The sequence below is a fragment of the Cajanus cajan genome, chromosome 5 (genome assembly GCF_000230855.2).
Source record: "Cajanus cajan strain Asha chromosome 5, NIPB_CcT2T_4, whole genome shotgun sequence".
Lineage (NCBI taxonomy): Eukaryota > Viridiplantae > Streptophyta > Magnoliopsida > Fabales > Fabaceae > Cajanus > Cajanus cajan.
In genome coordinates this window covers 3,857,246-3,882,823 of record NC_138521.1, presented here as the reverse complement: position 1 = coordinate 3,882,823, position 25,578 = coordinate 3,857,246, and the positions used below count along the sequence as shown (strand labels likewise).

Here is a 25,578-nt window from a genome sequence, read left to right as displayed (position 1 = left end):
CATGATATTTGCACTCTTTTACTTGGTGCATTGATTGAATGGTTTGTGTTTAAATTTTAACTAAATGTAAAGCTAAGCCTTTTGCATGTGACTAAGTAAATAAAATTGTTTTAGATTTGAAAAAAGTAGAAATTTTGTCTATGGAGTTTCACCCTCTCTCCTACTTCGTCCCTTGAGTACAGGAAAAGTTTTAAAGTTTTATAACATCTGTCATAATAGTCTATAGTGACAGTAAGAATTGTTTGAGGACTAAGTGCACAGTTGGCATGTTAATTGCCACTTGAACTACTTTCTACTATGTTTGTTTTTAATTCATCCTTTTTTTTTTAATCTCATAACTCATTAAATTGGTCCTTGGTTAAAAAAAGGCCCAAATAGTATTCGCATGTCAGCTATTATTGCATCACATATGCAAAGTAAGATCACCACAAGCAGATAGAATTTTACAACTCTGAAACCCCTTTCCACTTTCTCTATTCTATTTCTCAAGTTGACATTGTCATAAACATTCACCCAAAAAAATAGGTTGAATAGTGTATATCAAAAAATCGCATTTTTGAAAATAGTGAAATAGTAAAAACTTGACAAACATAGTACTGAAATGTAACAGACGAAGGAGGTTAAGTCTTTTATACTAGTTTGTCTTTAAACACAGAGACTACATCCAATTCTGAATCTAATTAGATTAAGTTCCATTATCTTTTACAGGATACAAATTTTTTTTCAATAAGTCACTTTTGACTCAAACCCAAGTAGTCTTTTACTTGTCTCTCCAAGCAAACAACCCCAAGTATTCTTTAACAAATAAGTCTTTTTAGGCTTAATAATCAAGTATTCTTTTAACTAAAAGTCTCTTTAGGCTCAATTCTTACAAATAGAAATTTGAAAAGAGTTATAGGGATAGTTTCATTTCTTCTAGTCATGGTGCTATGAAAATTAAAACGCAAACAAACTGTAAAAGACAAAATTTATCTACAAGATATACACTTAGAAATTCTTCACAATGTGGTAAGTTCGTTTCTTGTCTCTCTTATTTCCTTTCTTGTTTTATTGTCTTGATTGAGAATCCTTTGTACAATAGCTTAGAAGAAAAATGACCGTTGAGCAACTTTCTCAAGATGTTTCGTTTGTCTTTTCTTCGAGACCAGAGAAAGAGAGTAAATTAGTCGTTGTTGTAAGCATTTAATGCATTGTGTGAAAATGTTCATCTCTTATATGATCTTGGTAGCTACTTATCATCATTTCGTTAGGTAGGGTGAAAAGTAGTGACGTAGGAACATAGACTTTTCTCGTGTTATATGTAGCGAGCACCCACTGTTCAAGTACTATTGTGAATCCTTTGACTTTCCTACTAAAGATATCTAAACCAAAAACTATTTGAGATTTTGGTACTCATATTTTCTTGGATCCTTTTTTTTATTAGTTTCCATTCCCTTAGTCTTTCTTTTCCTTGAATTTTTATATCTATAACCACTGGCTTTGTGAGAAAAGACTTTGGATTTGGCTAAGAAGTCTCAAGACTTAAGTCAAAATCAAGACCAGTTTTAACAAAAGGTTTAATTTTGTTGATTCATCATCAAATTTAGTTAAGTCCTTCCTAAATTGAATATTTTTTATTTTTAGGACTTCTATACCATGAGGAACAAAACTAATGATCTTATTTTTAAGACATAGTATCTCCTTAGCATCATCTAACATTTTTTTTAGTTCAACATTCTATTTTTCCAAAGCTTTATATTTTTCTTTCAGCTTCTTATACTCTAAAGCAATCATGTGAGAATTAGTTAAGAGAGTCTCAAAAGATATCTCATCGCTACCAGAATTAGTTGAATATGAACTAGAGTAAGAATTTACCTCAATGTTGGTTGCATTTGACTCGACGTCTACCATGAGACAGATGTTAGCAACTTCTTCATCTGAAATGTTGCTCTCACTATTAAGATCCTCCCAAGTGGCCATTAGACTCTTTTTGGATTTCTTTTTATTTGACCACTTTTTCTTAACTAAGGGACAGTTTGCTTTTAGATGTCTATGCTTCTTGCATTCATAACAGAGGATATCCTTGATTTCTAGTTTGTTGGTTTTTCTTCCTTTTTCTTCTTTTCTGTGTAGATTCCTTAGTCTTCCTTCTTTTTTTAGCATAATTTTTAACTTTTTGAACATGAGAGAGATTCCATTGTCTGTTGAATCTTTTGAACTATCTTCTGACATGCTTGACTCAGATTCAACTTTTAGAGCTTTTCCTTTCTCTTTTCTTCCGCTCATTTCACCACTGTTTAAGGCAATAGTATCTTTTGCCTTGGTTTGATCTTTGTTGTTTAGGTGAACATCATGAACAAGAAGTGCTCCAAGAAGTTCATCAAGAGTGAAGACTTTTAAATCTCAAGCTTCAAAGATGGCAGTGGCTTTAGGCTCCCAGACCTTAAGATGGCTGTCTAGGATCTTGAAATTATTTTGAGCTTTGGAGAACTTAATTCATAGGAATTTTAACCCATTGAGAATTGCTTGGAATCTTACACATGTTTCATCAATGATTTTTTTCTCCTTCATAGAGAACAACTCATAGTGTCTTTGAAGAGTGGCAACTCGTCTGAGTCTGACATCTCTAGTGCCCTCATGAGTTATCCTGATGACATCCCACATTTCCTTTGTAGTAAAGTAGTTGCAGAGCTTGTTGTACTCGGTTATGAATAGAGAACATGCAAGTATATATCTTGCTTTAGTATTTTGCTACAAGATGTTACAATCTTCTTGAGTGTATTCATTCTTAGTCTTGGTCAACTCAATGTCACCTTGGGTGATAATCCTCCAGAGTTGGTACTAGACGGATTTGATGAACATATCCATCCTATCCTTCTAGTAGGGGTAGTCTTCTCCATTGAAGGCTAGAGGCCTTGTAAAAGAAACTCCTTCTGACAAGTATGGTCTATTTTAGATCTTTTTCCTTTAACACTGTTAGATGCTCAGCCTCGTCAAAGGCTGAGCTCTAATACCAATTGTTGGAGAAAAGATACACACTAGAAGGGGTTGAATAATGTATATCAAAAACTCACATTTTTGAAAATAATGAAATAGTAAAAACTTGACAGATACAGTTTTGAAATGCAATAGACGAAGAAGCACAAGTCTTTTATATTGGTTCATCTCAAACATAGAGACTATGTCTAATTTTCAATCCAACTAGATTGAGTTTCACTATCTTTTATAAGATATAAGTATTCTTTCAACAAGCCACTTTTGGCTTAAACCCAAATAGTCTTTTACTTGCCTCTCCAAGCAAACAACCCCAAGTATTCTTTAACAAATAAGTCTCTTCATGCTTAATAACTAAATATTCTTTTAACTATAAGCCTCTTTAGGCTCAATTCTTATAAATAGAAATTTGAAAAGAGTTACAGGGATAACTTTGTCTCTTTTAAACGTGATGCTATGAAAATTAAGTACAAACAAACGGTACAAGATATAATTTATCTATAAGGTATACACTTAGAATATTTTCACAATGTGGTAAGTTCATTTCTGGTCTCTCTTATTTCCTTTCTTTTGATGTCTTGATTGAGAATCCTTTATATAGTATCTTGGAAGAAAAATGACCGTTGAACAATCTTCTTAGGATACTTTGTCTGCCTTCTCTTCAAGACCAGAGAGAGAAATTAGCCGTTGCTGAAAGCATTTAATACATTGCGTGAAAATGTCCATCTCTTATCTGATCTTGACAGCTACTTATCATCATTTTATTAGGTAGGGTGAAAAAATGGCTAAATCATAGCAATCTAGTGTAATCAGAGTTCATGTCAATTTTTTTTGTGATTTATGGGATTTTTCTCTTTCTTTCATGAAGCAAAAATTAACTTTCCATTCCTAACAACTTTTGGTGTCTTCAAGGAAGCTTTTTCATTTGATTTGTTAATGAATAAAGTATTTAATGCTCTAAATGATAATCTGACTTGATAATGAAAAATAAATTTAGCAGAAAGTCAGATTGTATGCTTCGTCTAATGTCTTTCATCTTATAAACGAAATATGATGTTTACTTTGTCTGAAATAGTCTCTTCTTAAAAAATATTTTATTTGTTATCATTAAAACTTATAAACTCTTAAGGGACCAAAGATCGGTTTTTTGATTTTACAAATAACCATAATAAAGACTCCTTCTTGAAACAAGACATGTGTAGAACCTTCAATTTATTCTCTATATATGGGGTCCTACACGCCATATTTTGGCTATAGTAACATGATCATTTTCATCCATAAGTATGTGTTGAAATAGAACATTTGTCCAAAAAAGTTAAACCATAAATCTAAGTATCATAAGAAATTAATGAGTGACTTTCAATTAGGAAATATCCTAGATTTACTAAAAAAAATTAGATTGAAAGTTAAAATTGAAATTTGTTGTTTAGTTACACAGGCAGTGTGTGAAATATACTTTTAAAGGATACAAGAGAGAATATTGAAAATAACTAATGGAGAGAGCAAAAAGCGTGAGTCTCATTCTCTTAGCTGTGCATTTTAATTTATAAAACAAGTATTTAGTATTTTAAATTATTTATTATTCAAGATTAACACTTATTTTTATATAATTAATATTTATAATAAATAAATATTTATAATATATAAATTACAATTAATAAATATTCTTGAATATATATTTTAAATTTATAACAAATTATTTCAATTGTGATATAAGTTTTTTTAATAATAAATATTTTTATATTATTAAAATTTAATTTAGAGATACATAATGACCCAGCAAATCGTGGATGGTATAATAATACTAAAAACATCGAAACGGTGCTCAGTTCTCACCCTTATTATAAGCATTGGTTAGCTCTTGGAATAATGCTTTGGCAAAGTGTGACAATGAAAAGACGGAATCTCTTGGTGGTTGTTTAGGAACCATGCATTGGCCCCTCACAATCATGTAAGACTAGTAAACAGTCACTTTGTTGTGAATTGTTATATTAGTAGAAAATGTTAAAACATAAGAAAAAAGTTAAATTAGTAATTACATTAATTCAAAACTTAAGAAAAATTGTGAGATATATATTTAATAACAAAATAACAATATAAAGACTACTCATTACTCCCTATAAACTAATCTACTTGTCTGTTGTTTCATTGTTCATTTCATTTCATTCTCTCAAACACCAAATAAACAATGCGTTACTTCAAATTCAAAGGGTTCCATTTGTTGATCTTTTTCCATGTCTTGGCTGCAACTCCAGTCTTCTCATCATCAGATTTCTCAAACCAACTCTCCACAAACTTTCTAGATATTGCCAAGAAGGCTGAAGTATTTGATTGGATGGTCAAAATCAGAAGGAAGATTCATGAGAATCCAGAATTGGGTTATCAGGAATTTGAGACAAGTAAACTCATTAGAGAGGAATTGGATAAACTTGGTATCCCCTATAAACACCCTGTTGCTGTCACTGGTGTTATTGGCTTCATTGGAACAGGAACCTCACCTTTTGTTGCAATAAGAGCTGATATGGATGCTCTTCCCATTCAGGTTTCATCAATTCTATGTCTTTTTTTTTTCCTGACATGTTTGAACCAGGATTTGACTCTTCTTTTATTTAGTAACTGTTTTATGGTTTTGTTCTATTTGGAGGTAAGGGTAAGACAACAAACGAGTTATGTTTGCCTTTCCTCAAGTTTTATTGACACTATGCACTAAAAACAATAAAATAATTGACAATGTAGATATATATTTCATTGATTTGGTGATGTGTTTTAACCTTAGGAACTGGTGGAGTGGGAGCACAAGAGTAAAGTACCTGGAAAGATGCACGCGTGTGGTCATGATGCTCATGTCACTATGCTTCTTGGTGCAGCAAAGATTCTTAAACAGCATGAGAAAGAGATTCAGGTTTTACTTTTTTTATTGCCTTCCTTGATTCCGTTTCTTTTATGTATGATGTTATGTTCTGCTTTATTTTTTTCCTTAAATACTGCTCTTCAGGTTTAAATTTAACAGATTAGACTCTTCTATCAACTTTAAACATAAAGTGTAATAATAATCATTAATTAAAAAATTATGAATTAATATAATAATTAATTTAAAATTTTATTTTATCAAAACTCTCAGTAGCTAGCTTTTAATAAACGATTTTGAGTGCAATTTATCTTTTAAACTGTACTCTTTGTTTCAAGAGTCAAATCCAGTCCTTTGGATGATATATATACCCTTTTCTTATATATTGTAGAATTCCAGTGATGTCAATGTCTGGTTTCTAACAAATTTATTATGTAGCTCTTTGGTTTCTATTATAGAAATGTTATTTGTTAACAACTAAGAAAAAGAGAGAAAAGGGCCAAGTATGAGATGTAATAAATGATGGCAAATATAAAGAGACATATATTGTGTATAAAACATACTTTTCTCTGGATTATTTTATTCTTCTGTTGTTTTCATTCTCTCTGATGGATCCCTGATAAATTCGTTATGTTGTCTAAATAGGGAACTGTTGTTCTTGTTTTCCAACCAGCAGAGGAAGGAGGTGCAGGGGCAAAGAAAATTTTACTTGCTGGAGCCTTAGAGAATGTTAGTGCTATCTTTGGATTACATATGCTTCCTAACATTCCAGTAGGTAAAGTGGCCTCTAGGACTGGTCCAATAATGGCAGGAAGCGGTGTCTTTCAAGCTATAATAAGTGGAAAAGGAGGTCATGCAGCTATTCCCCAACAAACTATAGACCCTATATTGGCAGCTTCTAGTGTCATTCTTAGCTTACAACACCTTGTTTCTCGAGAGGCTGATCCTCTAGACCCCCAGGTAAATTTGGTTAATTCTTCTTTTTCCTTTGTGAGCCTCACATCTATACTTATTTGATTGCTAAAATTAAGAAAATTTTACAATCAGCTGAATCTATAACTCTGCTAATAGTAGAGCAATCTTCCTCTCTTCTGCATGTTCACTTAAATTATATATGGAAATCATAAAGGAAGTAAAAGGGATTTATAATGAGTGCCTATGATTGCAACCTATTCATGTAAAACTTTCACATGCTAAACAAATCTATTTGAATAAATTTCTTCATAAGTATTTTGTTTGGAGAAAAAATAGGAAGGAAAATTAAAATAATTTTTTTTATAAATTAAAATTAGTTCATGCGTAAGTTAAAAATAAGATTTTAGAGAAGTTAATAGGAGAATTTCTATAAATTTCCTTATGCATAAACTTATTCTATTTTAAGGAGAAATGTATTTTATTTTATTTTTTCTTTTTAAAAAAAAAAATGCTTTTGTAGAAATTTATTCAAATAGACATATCCACTTAAAATCTAGAACTTATTAGAACTTTTCGAAAGTATTGAAAAGTTCACTAAACACTAGTTCCAAGGCTCATTGTTAATTATAATAAGAAATAAGAACACTATTACATTTTATGTAACAATCTGAGTGGTTAGCTTGGCTGAAAAAATGAGCTTCGATGAGCACTATATAGTTGAAAACAACTCTACTGTTTGCTAGTCAAAGCCATCCAGTTTCCGAATTATGGAATCTAGACCTTTAGGATGTATGTGTTTGAGAAAATTTTTATACGTCATAATATTGTTGATTTTTTTAAACATATGATAGGACTGGTTTATGAAGGAATGTAATTGTTTATGGTGACAAAATCCTGTGTCTTCCTTACATAAAGTATATTTCTCACAGGTTGTGACGGTTTCAATGTTCCACGGAGGTGATACATTCAATGTTATTCCAGATAATGTCACAATTGTTGGCACCTTCCGAGCTTTTGCTAGAAAAAGCATGGAGCAACTTAAACAGCGCATTGAGCAGGTTTGTTACGGAGAAAAATATATTCATTTTACATAAACTTAACTTTTTAAGTATTTGCTATCTACAAAGGAACTAAAAAGTTAAGTTTATGACACTACAAGAAATGTTACACATAGTGACATACAAAAAGTGTCACTATAAGTACAATATATGTAAGTATATATCTATTTGACATATAGTTACACACAATTTTAGTGTTGATTTTGAATGAGATTTAACAACATATTTTGTGTGTTACTATAGTCTATACCCACACTTTTTTATAATATACCAACAAATATTATGTGGATAAAAGTAATTTTTAGTGACATATATAGTGTCACTATAGGGTGTATGTCACTATATGGCAATTTTCTTGTAGTGTGAAATTGTAAAGAGTAAAAGTTGTTGTCAAGTTTATGAAACTAAAACGACTAAAAAACAAAAATGAAAATGGTATATATATAAATTAAAATAGAATGTTTTTAATAATATGAATTAAAAGATAAATTTCATAAAACTATAGGAACCAAACAAGTATTTAAATTTTTTTTAATGCTTGACAAGCTTATATGAGTTTAAGGGTGCACCATTTCATGACTATAGTTGGAGCTTTATGCAGGTTATCATTGGTCAAGCTGCTGTGCAGAGGTGCAATGCAACTGTCATCTTCCATGGTGAAGTGGAACCTTTCTATCCTCCAACTGTAAATAATGGTGACTTGCACAAGCTTTTTCAAAATGTTGCTGTAAATTTGCTTGGCACCGATAAGGTTAATGTTGACATGGCACCATTCATGGGAGCTGAAGACTTTTCATTCTATCAAGAGGTCATACCTGGCTACTTATTCATGCTTGGAATGGAGTATAATTCATCTGAACCGTTTCAGTCATTACACTCTCCCTATCTCAAAATCAATGAAGACGGACTTCCCTATGGTGCTGCACTGCATGCATCATTAGCTGCTACTTATCTTATAAACTATCAGCAGAATGTAACACAGTTAGGTTAATAATTATTAAAAGCTAAAACAGTCTTGGTTCTTTTCTTGAAATAATGAAATCATTGCGAAAACCTTTCATACTAGTGAGAGTTACATTAGTGTGAACGGAATCGGTCTCTAAACTAGTGAGTTAATTAAGAGTATCTGTAACAAGACAATATAAGATTTCTAAGTACTTTTCCTTTAATGTCATTACATGTGTATTTTTTTTTTTAATTTATGGGAAAATAAGAATGATAAAGATAATTATTTCACATAATCATCCCAACTATTTCAATATCTTTATTATGTGTTGAGGATTCACACACATCTATAAGTATGATATCAACTTATTTTATTTTATATATCAGTCAATTAAAAATATAATAGGTCCATAACCTTTAAATAATTAATATAAAATTATTATGTGATTTGTTGTTGAATAATAAAAGTCTTTTAGTTTATTATTAATACACACTATTTTTTTTTTCAACGATGACATGATATGTGACATTAATTATTTGTATTATGGGTTAGATTTCTGAGTGTTTTTTCTTTGACAAATTAGTGAGTTTATAAAATTACGTTGTTGCATTTCAAATTATGATATGATTTTTTAAAAGAGTTTGTTCAAAATTCAGTAATATTAATTTAATATATATAGTTTGTTCTATGAACTTTTTATATTTTTAATTATGTTCTAAATTAAAAATATTTTTAATTAAGTTCTTCATCTTTTTATATTTTTGTAATTTAGTTTTCAGGATTAGAAATTTGTTTATAATTTTGAAATATAATTTTTTATTTTATATCTTTGTACTTTTATAGTATTATTGTACATGTCTAGTAGATTTTAATCCACCCATAAATTATTTCATAATCTCGTTAGTCATAAAATTTTTAGAATAGTATAAAATTTTAATGAATAGGAATTAAAATTCAACATACATAAATGATGACATTAAATAGTAACTAATATAGTTGTTCAAGTAAGAAAATAAAAAACAACCTGTACAGAGGGGTTAGATTGGCAGCTCTTGAAGAAATTTCTTCAACTCACCCTTGTCAAATGGGCAAGGCTTGGTACTTTAGATTAGTGCGTCTATAATGTCTTGGGTGACAATAGCCTTCCAATTTCTAGAATAAATCACCCCTTCTTCTCTGCATCCTGAGATGGTGGTGATGATCAGAAAAGTGATTTTGACAGCCATATTTTCAACAGTTCCAAAGATGGCGTTTGGTTCCTAAATAGTAGATGTCCAGAAATTGGCATATGGGGTGTGGAACCGATCACATCTCATTTCCACGAAGGCAATCCATCCTACACTGTCTAAGTAGTATTTCATTGGGAATCCTTCGTCTTCAATCTTTTGTACTGTAATGGTCTTTCTAGGGAGGAAGACGGACTCTAGGTAGATTTCCTTGGACCAAGCTACGTTGTCCATCCTACACTATCTAAGTAGTATTTCTCCTTTTGTACTTAGACAGCGTAGGATGGTCACCCACCACACCCTAAGGCCCTTGGACCAAGCTAGCAATATCAATAATTTGTTTCCATAATAGGATATGATTATTAACCTGGGGACTACCATAAACCGCTGTGAAAAGCCAAGGTGATGAGTCTAGAAACTGCACATTCAAGTGAACATGAAAAGGAGAATCACCTAGCACCTCAATACTCCAAGTCAAGGTATTCCACAAAATCCAGATCCCTCCTACATGGCCTCTCGCCTCCACAATGTGAAAACCGTTAAAATCAAATCGAGAGATAGTACGAAGAGACCTATCATGGTTGGCATGAGTCACAACAAGAACTACAAGGGATGAATGATTATTCTTAACAAGATCTTTGATAAGGGTGGGGAAAATTTTGTTACCTGTGCCACTACAATTCCACGATATGATGTTCATCATAAGGTAGAGGGTTTTTGGGGACGCAAGGGAGGCCTTAACTATATTTGAATGTTCAATATCCTTAGTCTGCATGGGAGTAGGTCCAATACGTTTCATGCATGAAAGTGGGCCTTGTATCTCTGATCCACCCTTGGACTCTATGTTAGGATCACCAAAAAAAATCCCTGAATTGACCTTTTCAAATCCATCAACATCCATGCTTACAATGTGCAAACATGGGATACCGATTTTCAAGAAACTATTTTGTTTTGTTAAGATAGACATAAGTCTAACCATATCTCTATCTCTCTCCTTGGCCTTTTCTCTCTCCTCATTGATCTTTGCATACATAATCTTGGAGGAAGTTTGTAATGTCTCATCCGTTATGGGGTTCACCGGTTGAGGAACCACGTTTTTTGCCCGAGCAAGGGCCTTTATGTTAGATTTCTTGGTATTTTTTCCTTTTTCAGGCCCAACAGTTAGGCTCTTTTATTGTGAATTTTTACCTCCAATATTAAGTTGCTTAGCCCCCTTGTTTTCCTTGGGTTTTCTTTTAACCAACATCCAAAAGGGCCATAAAAGTGGTCATCTCTTCGTCCAGACTTTTGAACCTCCTATCTCGATGGCTGGGACTTATCTTCTTGAGAATTGCTTGACAGGTTCATTGGTGCTACATTAGACTTGATGACTGAGGCCGTTTTTGGACCAGAAGATGAAGTAGACGCCCCCAAGCTACACTGTTCCTTTTTGTGCCCATAGGTACCACATTTAAAGCAAGTAGAGTGCAAGCCCTCATATTCCAGGAAGTTAGGATGAACTTTAACCATAATGTGGGTTGGAAGTAGGCGTGAAAGATCCATTTCAACGCAAATCCGAACAAACTTACCCCAGGATTGGATAGATGTAAGTTTGTCTATCTTTAGCATGGTACCAATGAAGTTGTCCTTCGTCTTCACTTTTTTCGTGGGTTGTTTTGATGAGCTAGTGTTATCGGAATCCTTTGCAGAGCTCATAGTAAAAGCTCATTAATGTTACATATTTGCTGATGTTGATGCTCAAGGCATGCTTGATTGTCAATAAGTCCTTTTTAATTTATAGGAAAATTACAGTGAAAAAGAAATCTGATATTTGTGGTGAATAATATATGAAGGGAAGTAACAAATAAGAAATATGTATAATAAATAATTAAGTTTAAGTCATTTAATATATATATATATATATATATATATATATATATATATATTTGCATAATAAAGTAAAGACACCATAAAGAAGAAAATCAGTAATCTAACTAGTGGAAAGTTGAACACACATAACATGAGCTTGAAGGGTAAGCAGAATGTCTGATCTAATGGGGGAGAGATCCTAACCAACAAAGTCACATTCCTTGGCTGCATCCTTCGGATAATAATAATAATATAAAACAAATGAAAAGAATGAAATGCAGATAAACTTAGTTTTTTGTTTTTGCCATGTTATTGTGGTATATATAGGGGTAATTTTGTATACATATGTACAAAACATTTTTTTTATTCACATGAACCACTAATTTTTTTACCGATAATTAAACCGATTTAAGTATTGATTTAAGATTTAATACTTTATTTATAATTAAATTAAAATAAAACTGATATTAATAAATACTAATAACACATAAAATAATATTGTACTATCCATACCGCCATGCCGAGCTCGAGCTCGATATCACAGCGCAGAACGACCTCGGACATGTGCTGGGAGATCTCGGTCTAGACGAGATCCGCTATCTAATCAGATCATAACTGATCTCAGGCCCAAGGCCCAACGAAACCCTAATTCACACCAAGGTACGTGCATTACTTATACGAGACTCATATTCACACAAACCCTAACTTTAACATCGAAGTCTCTTTTGCAGGTACCACCCCCACCTTGGAACATCAAGCGTACCAGTGAAGGAGGCTCACCGACCTTACCCAGCGGATCAACTCTACCTCAGATCCCCGGTAAGAACATTTGGCGCCTACCGTGAGGCCGATCAAGACAACTCTTATCAGCCACACTTATGGTTTGCACCAGAAGCCATAGCAGACGCGCAATAGACGACCTAGATCACACGGATACCATGGATAACGAAGCCACATTGAGGAGACTGATCTACCAGGTCGAACAGATGCGGCAACAACACGACGCCGATATGCAAAACATGCGTGCCAAGCACGAAACCGACCTAGCAGCAATGCGGACCGCTAATGAAGCTGACCTAGTGGCACTACGCGCCGAAAACAAGCGGATTCGCGCCCAGCTCCCTCGATGCCCTTCTGATCACCCTCCTCAGGCGAGCAACCTTCACGAGGAAGAAGGGCATTCGGTCTCTCAACCCCGAACTGCGACTAGGGCACCGACTCCACGACCTGCCACGCATCGGTCTCATGCACCGACGAACAAGTCGGCCCATGAAGTCAGCAAGGCCCCTACTCATGTCACGAGGGGTCAAGCAACCTTCCGCCGTCATCCTTTTGTGGATGGCATCATGGAGACGCCACTCCCATACGGATGGAAGCCTCTCCACCTCGACTGTTACGATGGCACGACAGACCCGGATGAGCACATCGACCTGTATACAACACAGGTAAACCTCTACACTAACAATGATGCTATTTTGTGTAGGGTTTTTTCGACCTCGCTCAAAGGGGCCGCACTCAATTGGTACACCCAATTGCCAACTGAGTCCATTGACAATTTCCATACTCTGGTGAGACAGTTCACGGCCCAGTACGCCACCAGTCGACCCCACCATGTCACATCGGCCGCCTTGGCTAGCCTCCGCTAGGGTGACGATGAGTCACTGAGAGCATTCATGGAGCGTTTCGCCAACATCTCGGTCAAAATCCGAAATTTGAACCCTGAAGTCGCCTTGCATGCCATGCTCATCGCTCTCAAGCCTGGACTGTTTGTCGACAGCCTATGCCATGAGGCTCCTCGCGACATGGACGAGCTTCGCGCCCGTGCTACTGGGTACATTCAAATGGAGGAACACTCTGCCTTCCGGCGGGAAATCACAAGCAAAGCCTGACAGTGGCCCCAAAGACAAGATGAAGGTCACCAATGATAGTCAGTTCAAGAAAACTACTAGGATAGGCAAGGGGGGGAGATACGACTTCTACACTCCCCTGAACACGCCCAGAGTTCACATCCTGGAGGAGGCTAGTAACAGCAACTTGCTCACCCTGCCACCACCAGGTCATACTCCCAACAGCACGGACAAGTCCAAACACTGCCGGTATCACAGGAACCACGGTCACACCACTGAAGAGTGCCGCACACTCCGAGATCGCATTGAGGAACTCATCCAGGCGGGCCACCTCACCCAATATGTCCAATGTCATGCAGGGTCACCGAGGAGGCTATGGTGGGCGAGGACGAGGCAGAGGACGTGGTTCAGGAGCTCGCACGGACCAACCCTCTGGCTCTCAACAAAACGCCGGCGGAGCAGTGCAAGCCGAGGTAAGCCAGGAAATAGGATCAGCTCCCCTACAGGGAGTAATCAATACAATTGCAGGTGGTTTCGCAGGGGGAGGCGCCAGCAGCTCAGCTCGGAAGAGACACCTGCGCAATATAAACAACGTCCACTCCACTACCTCGGCTTCGCACCAAAGCTCACCACCGATCACCTTTACTGACGACGACTACGCTGGCGTCAACCCCAACTAGGATGACCCCATGGTCATCGCCGTGGAGGTAGCTAATTGGGAGGTCCACAAGACACTGATTGACCAAGGGAGCTCGACTGACGTCCTGTATTGGCCGACGTTCCTCAGGTTAGACATCCCTCACTCTCTCATCCAACCTCACACAAAGCCCCTAGTCGGTTTTGCAGGAGAGCGAGTGCACACGCTGAGATATGTGGACCTGTTGACAACCTTTGGGACCTCTCCAGACACAAGGCAGATTATGGTCCGATACCTCCTCGTGGAAGCCAACACTTCCTACAACATAATCATCGGGAGGCCAACCTTGAATCAACTCGGAGCAGTGGTGTCCACCCCACACCTCACCATGAAATTCCTAGGGAGTGGTGGGAACATTATTTCTGTCAAGGCAAACTAGAAGACAGCTCGGCAGTGCTACACCGAGAGTCTGAAAATCTCTTCGTCCGGCGAGCGATGCAAGAGTGATCCTCCTACAGTTGCTCACATCACCCACGGGGAGATCACTAACCTCGACCCGAGGTCTGATTCCCACGACGAACGACCGAGTCCCATCGATGAGCTCGATGATCTCCAGATCGGAAAACTCCAAGGGCAATGCACGAAGATCAGCAGGTAGTTGAGCCCGGAGTTACAGTAACAGCTCGAAGTTGAGATCCTCAAGAACGCCGACCTCTTTGCATGGTCCAATGCCGACATGCCAGACATAGACGCCAACTTCACCAGTCACAGGCTAGCAATTCACAAGGAGGCAAAGCCAGTGGCCCAGAGAAAGAGGAAAGTCGGTGGCGAGAGGTGGGAGGCCATCATCACCGAAACACAAAAGTTGCTGAACGCTGGCTTCCTCCGTGAGGTCAGGTACACCGCATGGCTGGCAAACGTGGTGCTGGTAAAAAAGAACTCAGGGAAGTGGCGGATGTGCATCGACTATACCGACTTGAACAGAGCATGCCCCAAGGACTCATATCCCTTGCCGAGCATTGACAGGCTAGTCGACGGAGCATCCGGGCACGCCCTCCTCAATTTCCTCGATGCCTACTCCGGGTACAACCAGATAATGATGTACCCACTTGACGAGGTGCATACATCCTTCATCACCGATCACGCCAATTACTGCTACCGAGTGATGCCATTCGGTCTCAAAAATGCAGGGGCTACTTATCAGCGGCTGATGGACAAGGTTTTCCACCAGCAGATCAGAAGGAACATGGAAGTCTATGTTGACGACATGGTGGTCAAAACCACTTCGGTCGAAGGTCATGCTGCCGACCTCGCCGAGGTCTTCAACCAGATCAGGAAACACAACATGCGCCTCAACCCAGAAAAATGCGTCTTCGGTGTCCAGGGAGGTAAGTTCCTGGGCTTCATGATCACTAGTAGGGGGATTGAGGCCAACCTGGAAAAGTGTAAAGCCATCATTCAGATGCAGAGTCCCCAGACCATGAAAGATGTCTAGCGTCTGGCAGGCAGATTGGTCTCCTTTTCCCGGTTTATCCCCAGGTTGGCGGACAAGGCAGGGCCCATCTTCACCCTTCTACGCAAGCCAAAAAATTTCGAGTGGACAGACCAATGCGAAGAAGCTTTCAAGAGCTTCAAAGATTTTCTCACGACCCCGCCAATCCTGCAGAGGCCGGATCACAAAACCGACCTCCTCCTCTACTTGGCCATGGCAGAAAACACCATCAGTGCAGTCATAGTACAAGAACACCAGAAAGTAAAAATGCCAATCTACTTCATCAGCCGAGTCCTCCAAGACACGGAGAAACGGTACCAAATGATCGAGAAACTGGCACTGCCACTCGTTACCGCGGCTCGGCGTCTCTGACCCTACTTCCAGAGTCACCAAGTAGTCGTCAAGACCGACTACCCAATCAAGCAGATCTTGAGGAAGCCAGAGCTCGCCGGACGAATGATTGCATGGTCGGTCGAGTTATCCGAGTTTGGCATCCAGTACGAAAGTCGTGGCACCCTGAAAGCTCAATGCCTGGCCGACTTCGTAGCCGAGCTCACGCCCACCTCTGCCGAGGAACCACAAGTATGGACTTTACACGTTGACAGGTCCTCCAACTCTAAGGGTGGCCGTGCAGGTATCATATTGGAAGGACCGAACCAAGTCACTTTGGAGCAATCCCTCAAGTTTAGCTTCAAGGTGACCAACAACCAGGCCGAGTATGAGGCGCTTCTCGCGGGGGTAAGGTTGGCTCATAACCTCGGAGCTCGGAGAGTGAGTTGTAACATCGACTCGAAACTCATGGTAGAGCAGCTTAGCGGAACGTATCAGGCCAAGGACGTTCTCCTACAACGGTACTTCCACATGGCATCACAGCAGATCTCGTCCTTTGACGAGTTCACCATACAGCATGTACCGCGAGAACAAAACACCAGAGTCGACCTCCTTTCAAATCTCGCCAACACCAAACGCCCTGGACAACATCGGACCATCATCCAGGAGACCTTACACTCACCTAGTCTAGACGACAAGATCGTCAAAACTAGCGACAGTGAGGAACAGGGATGGATGACAGGCATCTGGAGCTACTTGAAGGCAGGAGTTTTGCCCGCAGACAGGGATGAAGCTCGGAAGATGAGGTTGAGGTCGGCCAAATTCGTGATCGTTGGCGACGAACTGTTCAAGCGCGGCATCTCCACCCCACTACTCAAGTGCTTAACTGCACCCCAGGCAGCCTATGTCATCGAGGAGATCCACCGAGGCATATGTGGCATGCATTCCGGGGCACGTTCAATGGCGACCAGAGTACTCCGAGCAGGATACTACTGGCCCACTTTGAAATCGGATTGCCAAGACTATGTACAAAGGTGCAAAGAATGCCAGCAGTTTGGCAACTCACATCGGCAACCACCCGAAACTCTTCACCAGATGATGTCGTCATGGCCTTTTTCCCAGTGGGGAATGGACATCCTAGGACCATTCCCCCAAGTGAAGGGTCAGCTCAAGTTCCTCCTGGTGGCTATCGACTACTTCACAAAGTGGATCGAGGCATTCCCACTCGCTAAGATCACCACTGAGAACATACGACATTCACCTGGAAGAATATCGTATGCAAGTTCGGGATACCCCATTCCCTTGTTACTGATAACGGCCGACAGTTCATCGCACAGGACTTCGAAGACTTTCTTCGGGAACTCGGAGTCAAGCATCTTCCGACCTCAATGGAACATCTGCAAACTAATGGCCAAGCCGAAGCAGCTAACAAGGTGATACTCCGAGAACTCAAAAAGCGCCTCGGGAACGCCAAGGGGCAATGGGCTGAGGAACTTCCTAGCATCCTTTAGGCATACCATTGTACCCCCCAGTCAACAACGCAAGAACCGCCTTACAGGCTAACTTACGGAGCTGACGCAATGATCCCAGCGGAAGTCGGAGAGACATCGCACTAACGCCAAGCCTTCAACAGCGAACAGAACGCTCAAGAGTTAGCAGCCGACCTCGACCTAGTTGACGAGCTCAGAGACAAAGCTCAAATCCACGAAGAAGCCTGCAAGCTCCGAGCTTCCAGAAGATACAATACGCGAGTGCGGCCTCGCTCGTTCCGAGTTGGCGACCTGGTGTGGCGTTTGCTAGGTGAAGCTCGGAAAGACACATCAGATGGAAAGCTCGCACCCACCTGGGGTGGCCCATTCCGAGTTGTAGAAGACTTGGAAAACGGAGCATACCAACTGGAGTAACTCAGTGGAAAGTCCATACCGCGAACTTGGAATGCCACGCATCTCAAGTTTTACTTCAGTTAGTTTTGTACGAATGAGCTGTGCACTTTTTTCCCGCCTCAGTCTTTTATCCCAAGAAACAGAAAAATGGGTTTTGGCTGAGAGGGTTTTTAACGAGGCACATACAAATAATCAATAAAATGACTCATTCTGTTCCATTCATATTTTCTTAGTCTCACATCATTTTATGTTTTATGCTAAACAGAGGTCGAGTCCGAACCTTGACACAACTTATTTTACTTCACATCGAGGTCGAATTCGAAATTTAGTACAATTTATCTCGCTTTTAGTCAAGGTCGAGTACGAACCCTAAATACGCTGCACCAAAACCCAAGGTCGAGTCTGAACCTTGATGTTATTCATATTATACTAAAATTCGAGGTCGAGTTCGAACCTCGGTATGACCCACCCAGGGTCGAGTCCGAACCTTAATGATACTTATATCACACTAAAACCCGAGGTCGAATTCGAACCTTGGTATGAGCAATGATATTTATATCACACTAGAACCCGAGGTCGAATTCGAACCTCGGTATGAGCAACCAAAGGTCGAGTTCGAACCTCGGTATCATCAGCTCGAGGTCGAGTTCGAACCTTAATAAATGTTACCCTACAGATCGAGGTCGAGTTCGAACCCTAACACGGTCTATCTCTCCCGAAAGCCAAGGTCGAGTTCGAACCTTGGTACAATTTACGACATTCTAAAGGTTGAGTTCGAGCCTAAGAACAAATCAGTCACATCAGACAAAATTTGAGCCCCGGAAAAGCGCAAAACGCACAAGCACAAAATACACAAGTTCGAAAAACAAAATAACTATCGAAATTGCAAGAAAACAATGTATACACAACATTTTTATGAGTTCAGTACACGAATTCAAAGAAATGAAAAATATGCCAAACTATTACAAAAGCGGCCTAAGCAGAGGCATTCTCACTTGAGCTGTCCTCGAGGTCATCCTCATTCACCAGCTTCCCAAAGCGACCACTTTCTCCACATGCATGGCAAAGAAGTCAAACCCCGGTGCAAGTAGCCTCGCCTGGCGAGCTGCCTTGAGGAAACCCCTCTTATGCTCGACCACAACAGCCCGCTCGATTTCCTCAAGCATCTTTTCCAGCCCCGCCTTTGCCTCCTCCAGCTTTGCGAGGTCCACCCTCAGAGCGTCATTCTCCTCTACTTGGCCACCGAGAAGCACCTCGTCACAAAGACGCTTCTCGGCCGCCGACACCAGCTCGGCCTTCTGTGCAGTGATCTCGTCCTCCAAAAAACGTACCCGAGCTCAAGAGGAGTTGGCAAGATCCTGCAGCTCGCGCACCTGGGAAGCGTAGGTCTCATGGCCCTCAGAGCAATCTCCAAGGACTTCTGGACTCTTTCCACCTCCCTCCGGGTGGCCTGGAGCTTGGCCTCACTCTGCAGCTTGACATCCCCAAGGGCAGCCGCCAAGGACCTATTCTCGTCCCTCAAAGCCTTGGCCTCCTCCTTCAAAGGTTGATCCCAGCCCTTCAACTTCGCCAAGTCCTCTTGCTGCTTGGACCACTTGTGCTTCCAGTGATCCACAATGGTCATGCTTCTCTACAAGAAGACCTCAGCGGTATCCAGACCTTCCACGGCCCAGCCGACTCGATCATAGCTTGATCAGTCGTGCTCAACGAGGAACGGGAGAAGAACTTTTCCGAGGTAACCCCGCACTCCACAAAGAACTGACGTCCTCCGAGGCACTCACATGGTCTAACCGCACCTGGGAGGAGCCCTTTACGAAGCGCTGGGCGAGGTATTGGCTTCTTCGAGCCCCCTTCACCTGGCCAGACGACGGCGCCGAGGTCGCTGGTGCAGAGGTTGGGACTTCAGAACTTGGCCCCTTGCTGCGGACCTCGGCGGAAGCAGAAGCAGGCACCCCCTGCTCGGAAGTGGAGGATCCAAGCCTAGCGCATCCGACCTCGGAGGCACCGGGACCTCAACAGCATTCCCTGCCTGCAAAAAATCAAGCACAAAATTAAAATATCCTTTTAAAACAAAGCCCAACCAGAACACAACAGAAAAAGGAAAGCCACAAAGCAAGACACTTACCTCGGCAGAGGGAGCAACTTGCTCAGCAGTGTGCGCGACGGCCATTTGGGGAGCCCCTTCAGATGGTGGACTCCTAGTGAGGTCCACTGCATCAGCATCAGCAGCCTTGGAGGTCACCTCCTCGGCATCTGGAGGGGCAGAGGTCCCCCCGACCTCCTTCTCGCCCCTCTTTCTTTTTCTATTTGTTTTTAGAGGGGCGACCTCCTCCTCCCGAGGCTCGGGGACCTCAATTTCAGCAACATTGTAGCAACATTGTTGCAAACAGAAAGAACAAACACATCAGCAAGAGAAGTTTTAAGGAACCCTCACAATCTAAAGAAGACGAGATACTCACTCTCTAAGCCCCTCTCCTTGTACGCCGAGTTCGCAAGCGACAGGACGAGCTTGCAATCCAGCGGGCGAGGAAGTGCTGCAAGGTTCTTAATAGCGGCCGACTCCGAAGTCGTCAATTCCAACTTCCCCACCCCGTGAAACCTAGCCGGGGTGGAGCACCAATAAAAGGGGAACTTCAGCAACCTGCCGAAGTAGAATGCCCCATCCTCCAACGGATTGACATCCACCAGCACCACCCGAAAAAACTCTTGCTTAAAATTTTTATATGACTGGGAGTAAAGGGTAAATAAACCCCCATCCTTACTCCCACTTAAAGACAACAAGCCATAAGGCGGAACGCCTATTTTCAATTGGTAAAAATGAAGGAAAACGAAAAGATACACCTCTATCCCTAAGACCGAACATAGGACTTGAAAAGCCCGCAAAAAACCCCAACTGTTTGGGTGTAACTGGCAAGGAGCCGAGTTGATAAAATTTAAAAAATCACACTCAAATTGAGTAAAAGGAAGGCAGACGCCTAAATCCCTAAAGAAACACTGGTAGACATAGAAATGGGGAGGGTCAGTAGACCCCCCCATGTACACACCCTCACCGGCCTGACAAGGTTCAAGCCGGATCATCCGAGAGATGGAAGGGTCACAAATTCTATGTGATTTCCAAACCGCATTGACATCAAGGAAGGACCTAAACAAACTTTGGGCCTCCCCCACATCGCGCCTGACCCAGTTGTAGCCAGGAATGCCTGGAACGAGGTCCTTGGGCGGATTCTTCTTTTCGCGATGACCACCCCAGCAGCCACCGCCTTGCCGCGCGCCTTGCCCTTACCTTTGGCAGACGCAGAAGATGCAGCACCCCTCTCTCCAGCCATCAAGAAACAAAAGACTCGAAGAAGATTTGGGTAGAAGGAGAAAGAAAATTGTAGAAAGGAAGTACCTGGTACTCTTCCTCAGAAAATAACCCTAAACGACGACGGGGTCGCCGGAAGCGGAAGCGAAACAGAGAAAATGGAGACGGAAGACGAACAGAAACGAAGAGACAGCGTATGCAAGAAGCCAAGCAGTAAAAAAAAAGAGAGTAAAGTGAAAAGGGGAAGAGGCGCGACAAAGAGAAAAGGGGTTTCTCCGGAATTCAAACGGTTAAGACGCGTGTCACCCAAGGGACACGCCTGACCACGCATTAAATGAGGCCCATTATGATGGAGGAAACCATCATTGCATAACCGTCATGCCCATTAACGCGCCGACCTCGCGTTTCAAAATGGGAAATGACAGTTGTGACACATGGCATCTCGACAGGGAGGCGTACGCGAAAGGTCACGACCCCTTGACGAGCTCGGTTTTAACTCCTCGACCTGCGGTCCTCGGAGCTCGGGGGCTAGTGTACTATCCATATCGCCATGCCGAGCTCGAGCTCGGTATCACAGCGCAGAACGACCTCGGACATGCGTTGGGAGATCTCGGTCTAGACGATATTCGCTATCTAATCAGATCATAACTGATCTCAGGCCCAAGTCCCAACGAAACCCTAATTCACACCAAGGTACGTGCATTACTTATACGAGACTCATATTCACACAAACCCTAACTTTAGCATCGGAGTCTCTTTTGCAGGTACCACCCCCACCTTGGAACATCAAGCGTACCAGTGAAGAAGGCTCACCGACCTTACCCAGCGGATCAACTCTACCTCAAATCTCCGATAAGAACAAATATTAAATATAATATCATAATCTTATGATACTCAAAATTAAAATAAAACATCATTTATCATATAATATAATATTTAAATTCAAATTTAATAAAATATAAAAATGTTTATTAATAATAATAAATTTATTTTTAAATAAAAAATATCAAACTAATATAATATAAATTATAAACACTTAAAATATAGAATGTTACAAATTAATATAAGTGATTAAATTATATTTTATAAGAAAAGTATTAAAAATAAATTATTTCAATTTATATTCTTTATCTAATATAAAAAAGTATTTTTATCTATTTATAATTTTTATTAAATATATTTTCATTATTATTGAAAACATTTTAAATAATTTTTAAAATTATATATATATATATATATATATATATATATATATATATATATGTGTGTGGACAATAAGTCTACCATGAACCAATAAAGCAGATGGTTTAGATATAAATTGTGGACGAATGTTAGGGTGAGGTAATTCCTCATATGGTTCACACGTGAACAAGGAAAAAGTGCAACTATAACCAAATATTTTTTGATCATTTATTTAAATTATTATAAAATTACCATTAACCTCTAATTAATCGGATAAAAATGGGATATTTTTAGAAATCGCATAAAAAAGGGATATTTTCATTGAAAAAACTGCATAGGCCAAAGAGTTTTGGCTTGTCTAGTCATCTTTATCGCTACAATGGTTAACAGATATAAATATCATGTTGTTTATCCACTTTCCATCTTTTATATAAAAACAAACACCGAAAGTCATGAAACTTTAAAGAGCAAAAAATTCTAACATGAAGTAGCAAAAAAATGTGGTACATCGATGAAGCATTATTTTTTATTATTATATTTAATATTATAATAATCAACGGTTGAGATTTGTTACTGGTAACTTGGAAAATAATATTTTTGTATCTTGTAAATTAGTTCCTGTTTTGGTTTTCTTGTAGTGGTGAGTGTGGGGGGGGTGATCGCTGACACCGGTGGTGAGGACGAGGAAGATGACAGCGGCGAGTGCGACAGCAAGGCCGTCGAGGGCGAGCCAAGGGCGGGGAAGGCTGGATTTGGAGGTGGCAAGGTTTTGGTCATAGCAGATGTAGTTGACAGTTGAGAAGACGTAAGATAGGCCCTGAGAGAGTTGAATGTCGCAGACGATGAGGAGGGGGAGGTAGCGATGAGGCCGGTGGCGTCAAGGAGGAAGAGGAGGACGAGGACGAAGAGGCCTACGGTAGAGATTTGGGGGATGGTGAGGGGCGGGGAAGCGGAGATGACAACGGCGGCAATGGACTTCATGGGCTGAATGGGCATGGGGAGGTTGAAGAGGAGGCCGGTGGCGATGTTGTAGAGAGGAGTGAAAACGACGCCAATGATGAGGATAAGGGCTTGATGGGGGCGAGTGCAATGGCGAGGCCATCGAGGACGAGCCAGGCGTGAAGAAGGTCACGCCTCCGCTTCCACTATCGTGGAAGGAGACAACACCTCTGTTGCCACTGCGCGAACGAAGTCGCGCTTTCGTTGCCACCGCTTGAAGGAGCCTGCGGCTCCGTTGCCACAACGCGAACGAGGCCGCGCTTTCGCTGCCACCACCCCAAAGACCCCGCGCCTCTGCTGCGCGAAGGAGGTCACGCCTCCGATACCACCACCGTGAAAAGAAACGACACCTCCGTTGCCACCGTGCCTCCGCCTCCACCACGCTTTCATCGTACCTCCGCATATAATATAAGGACTATTTTATAATTTTAAACAAGTTAAAAAACTTGTTATTTCCAGGCAATAATTTTATTGCCTTGTAGATGAGGTATGTGCTCAACTACTTCATGTTAGAAGCACTCTTCAAGAGCAATGACTTGATGAGGTGTCATCGAGATCGAGATCCAAGTGTCCTCTTTCACTCATAGTCCATGACGGAAGAATAATCCAAAAAGTTGTAGCCGAACTTCGTGAACACTTATAAACTTTTTATTATTATTTTTATTAAAGATGTTAAAATAAGTCAAGTCATTTTACTTGAATTGGTTCACATGTTTTAAATAAGTTAGTTCAATTTGACTTACTAATGACTTAAAAACATTTTAATCAGATTTGATTTAATGGGCTCACAGGTTAGGTAAGTTGGTTTACCATATTTTTTAAAATTAAAAAATTAATTAAGTATTTATATTTTTAATAAGTTAAATAAAGTTATAATTTTTTTCATTAAAAAATCAAGTCAATCATTAATACAAATATAAATATAAAAAAAATATTAATCAAGATTTTAAATAATAAATACATAAAATATAAATATATATAATTTTTATTTTTTAATTATAACGAAATAAATGAACTAATCTGATTTATTTGAAGTTAAACTCTTTTAACTCATGAGTTAAGTGAGTTAAATTGAAATTTAATAAAATTTAGTATAAATTTTTATTTTTTGACTTGGTCTAACATAGATCCATGATGAATTTACTTTGATATCTCTATTTTTTATTACAACAAAGACAAATATATACAATAATAGCACAAGTTATAAAATATTTACTAAAGCAACACATTTTATTGTACAAGTGACATTTCCTACCCTTAGAATCTTATATCTTTACATAAGATGAATTAATTTTTGAATTTTACGGTCAAGAAATCAAAAATTGACTGCACGAATGTCTCACAACAACTTTATTTTTCTTTTACACACATATATATATATATATATATTGACTTTTTAATTCTAGTTTATAAATTTAAATTTTCTTAAAATTAATTAAATTAATTTAAAATGTGAAGGATAATTAAAAAATTAAATAATAAAAGTATTATTTTATTGATAATATTTTAAAATTAATACATCTAGTCATATGTTTACAGAAGTTGTTAATAAGACTATCGATTTTACTCAGGTCAGGCAAACATTCATTTTGTCAATGAGTTTAACTAATGAAATACAAGATTCTTGGTCAAGGAGTGAATTAATCCAAGTGAAGGATGACCAGCGAGAGAAATTACAATAAGATTGGATCAAAAGTGGTGTGATTGTGGTTACTTTAAAAAATTTCACATGTCATGTTCACATGTGATTGTAACATGTACTCATATTCACCATGACTATAATGCAACATATATTTGATCTACGTGTTAAAAAGTGTCTTCAATGTATAGGAGGTATCCTTCAAATAACTAGAAAATGAAGTGTATTAACCTAAATATAATGGAGCATAATTATATCATAATCTAAACATGAGAAGAGATCTAAAAAGTAATTCACACTTCATGTGGATACATACTGAAATAAATCTTAGAAAAAATGGTCATCCAAAAAGTATTATATCACACCCAAACCATACAAAAAAAATGTCTCAATCAAGAAGCAACATTAATAGAATAATTATAATTTATATTTATGTTATACTATTTTTCAT

General features: G+C 39.3%; 1 protein-coding gene across 1 annotated transcript; it reads left to right on the top strand.

The window, feature by feature from the left end:
- Positions 1 to 5,069: 5,069 nt before the first annotated feature.
- LOC109808265 (IAA-amino acid hydrolase ILR1-like 4) lies at positions 5,070 to 8,968 on the top strand. The gene is made up of 5 exons (XM_020371170.3): positions 5,070 to 5,515; positions 5,750 to 5,875; positions 6,467 to 6,781; positions 7,666 to 7,794; positions 8,396 to 8,968. The coding sequence occupies exons 1-5, from the start codon at positions 5,162 to 5,164 to the stop codon at positions 8,783 to 8,785; spliced, it is 1,314 nt and encodes a 437-aa protein (XP_020226759.1). The 5' UTR covers positions 5,070 to 5,161; the 3' UTR covers positions 8,786 to 8,968.
- The last annotated feature ends 16,610 nt before the right edge of the window (positions 8,969 to 25,578 follow it).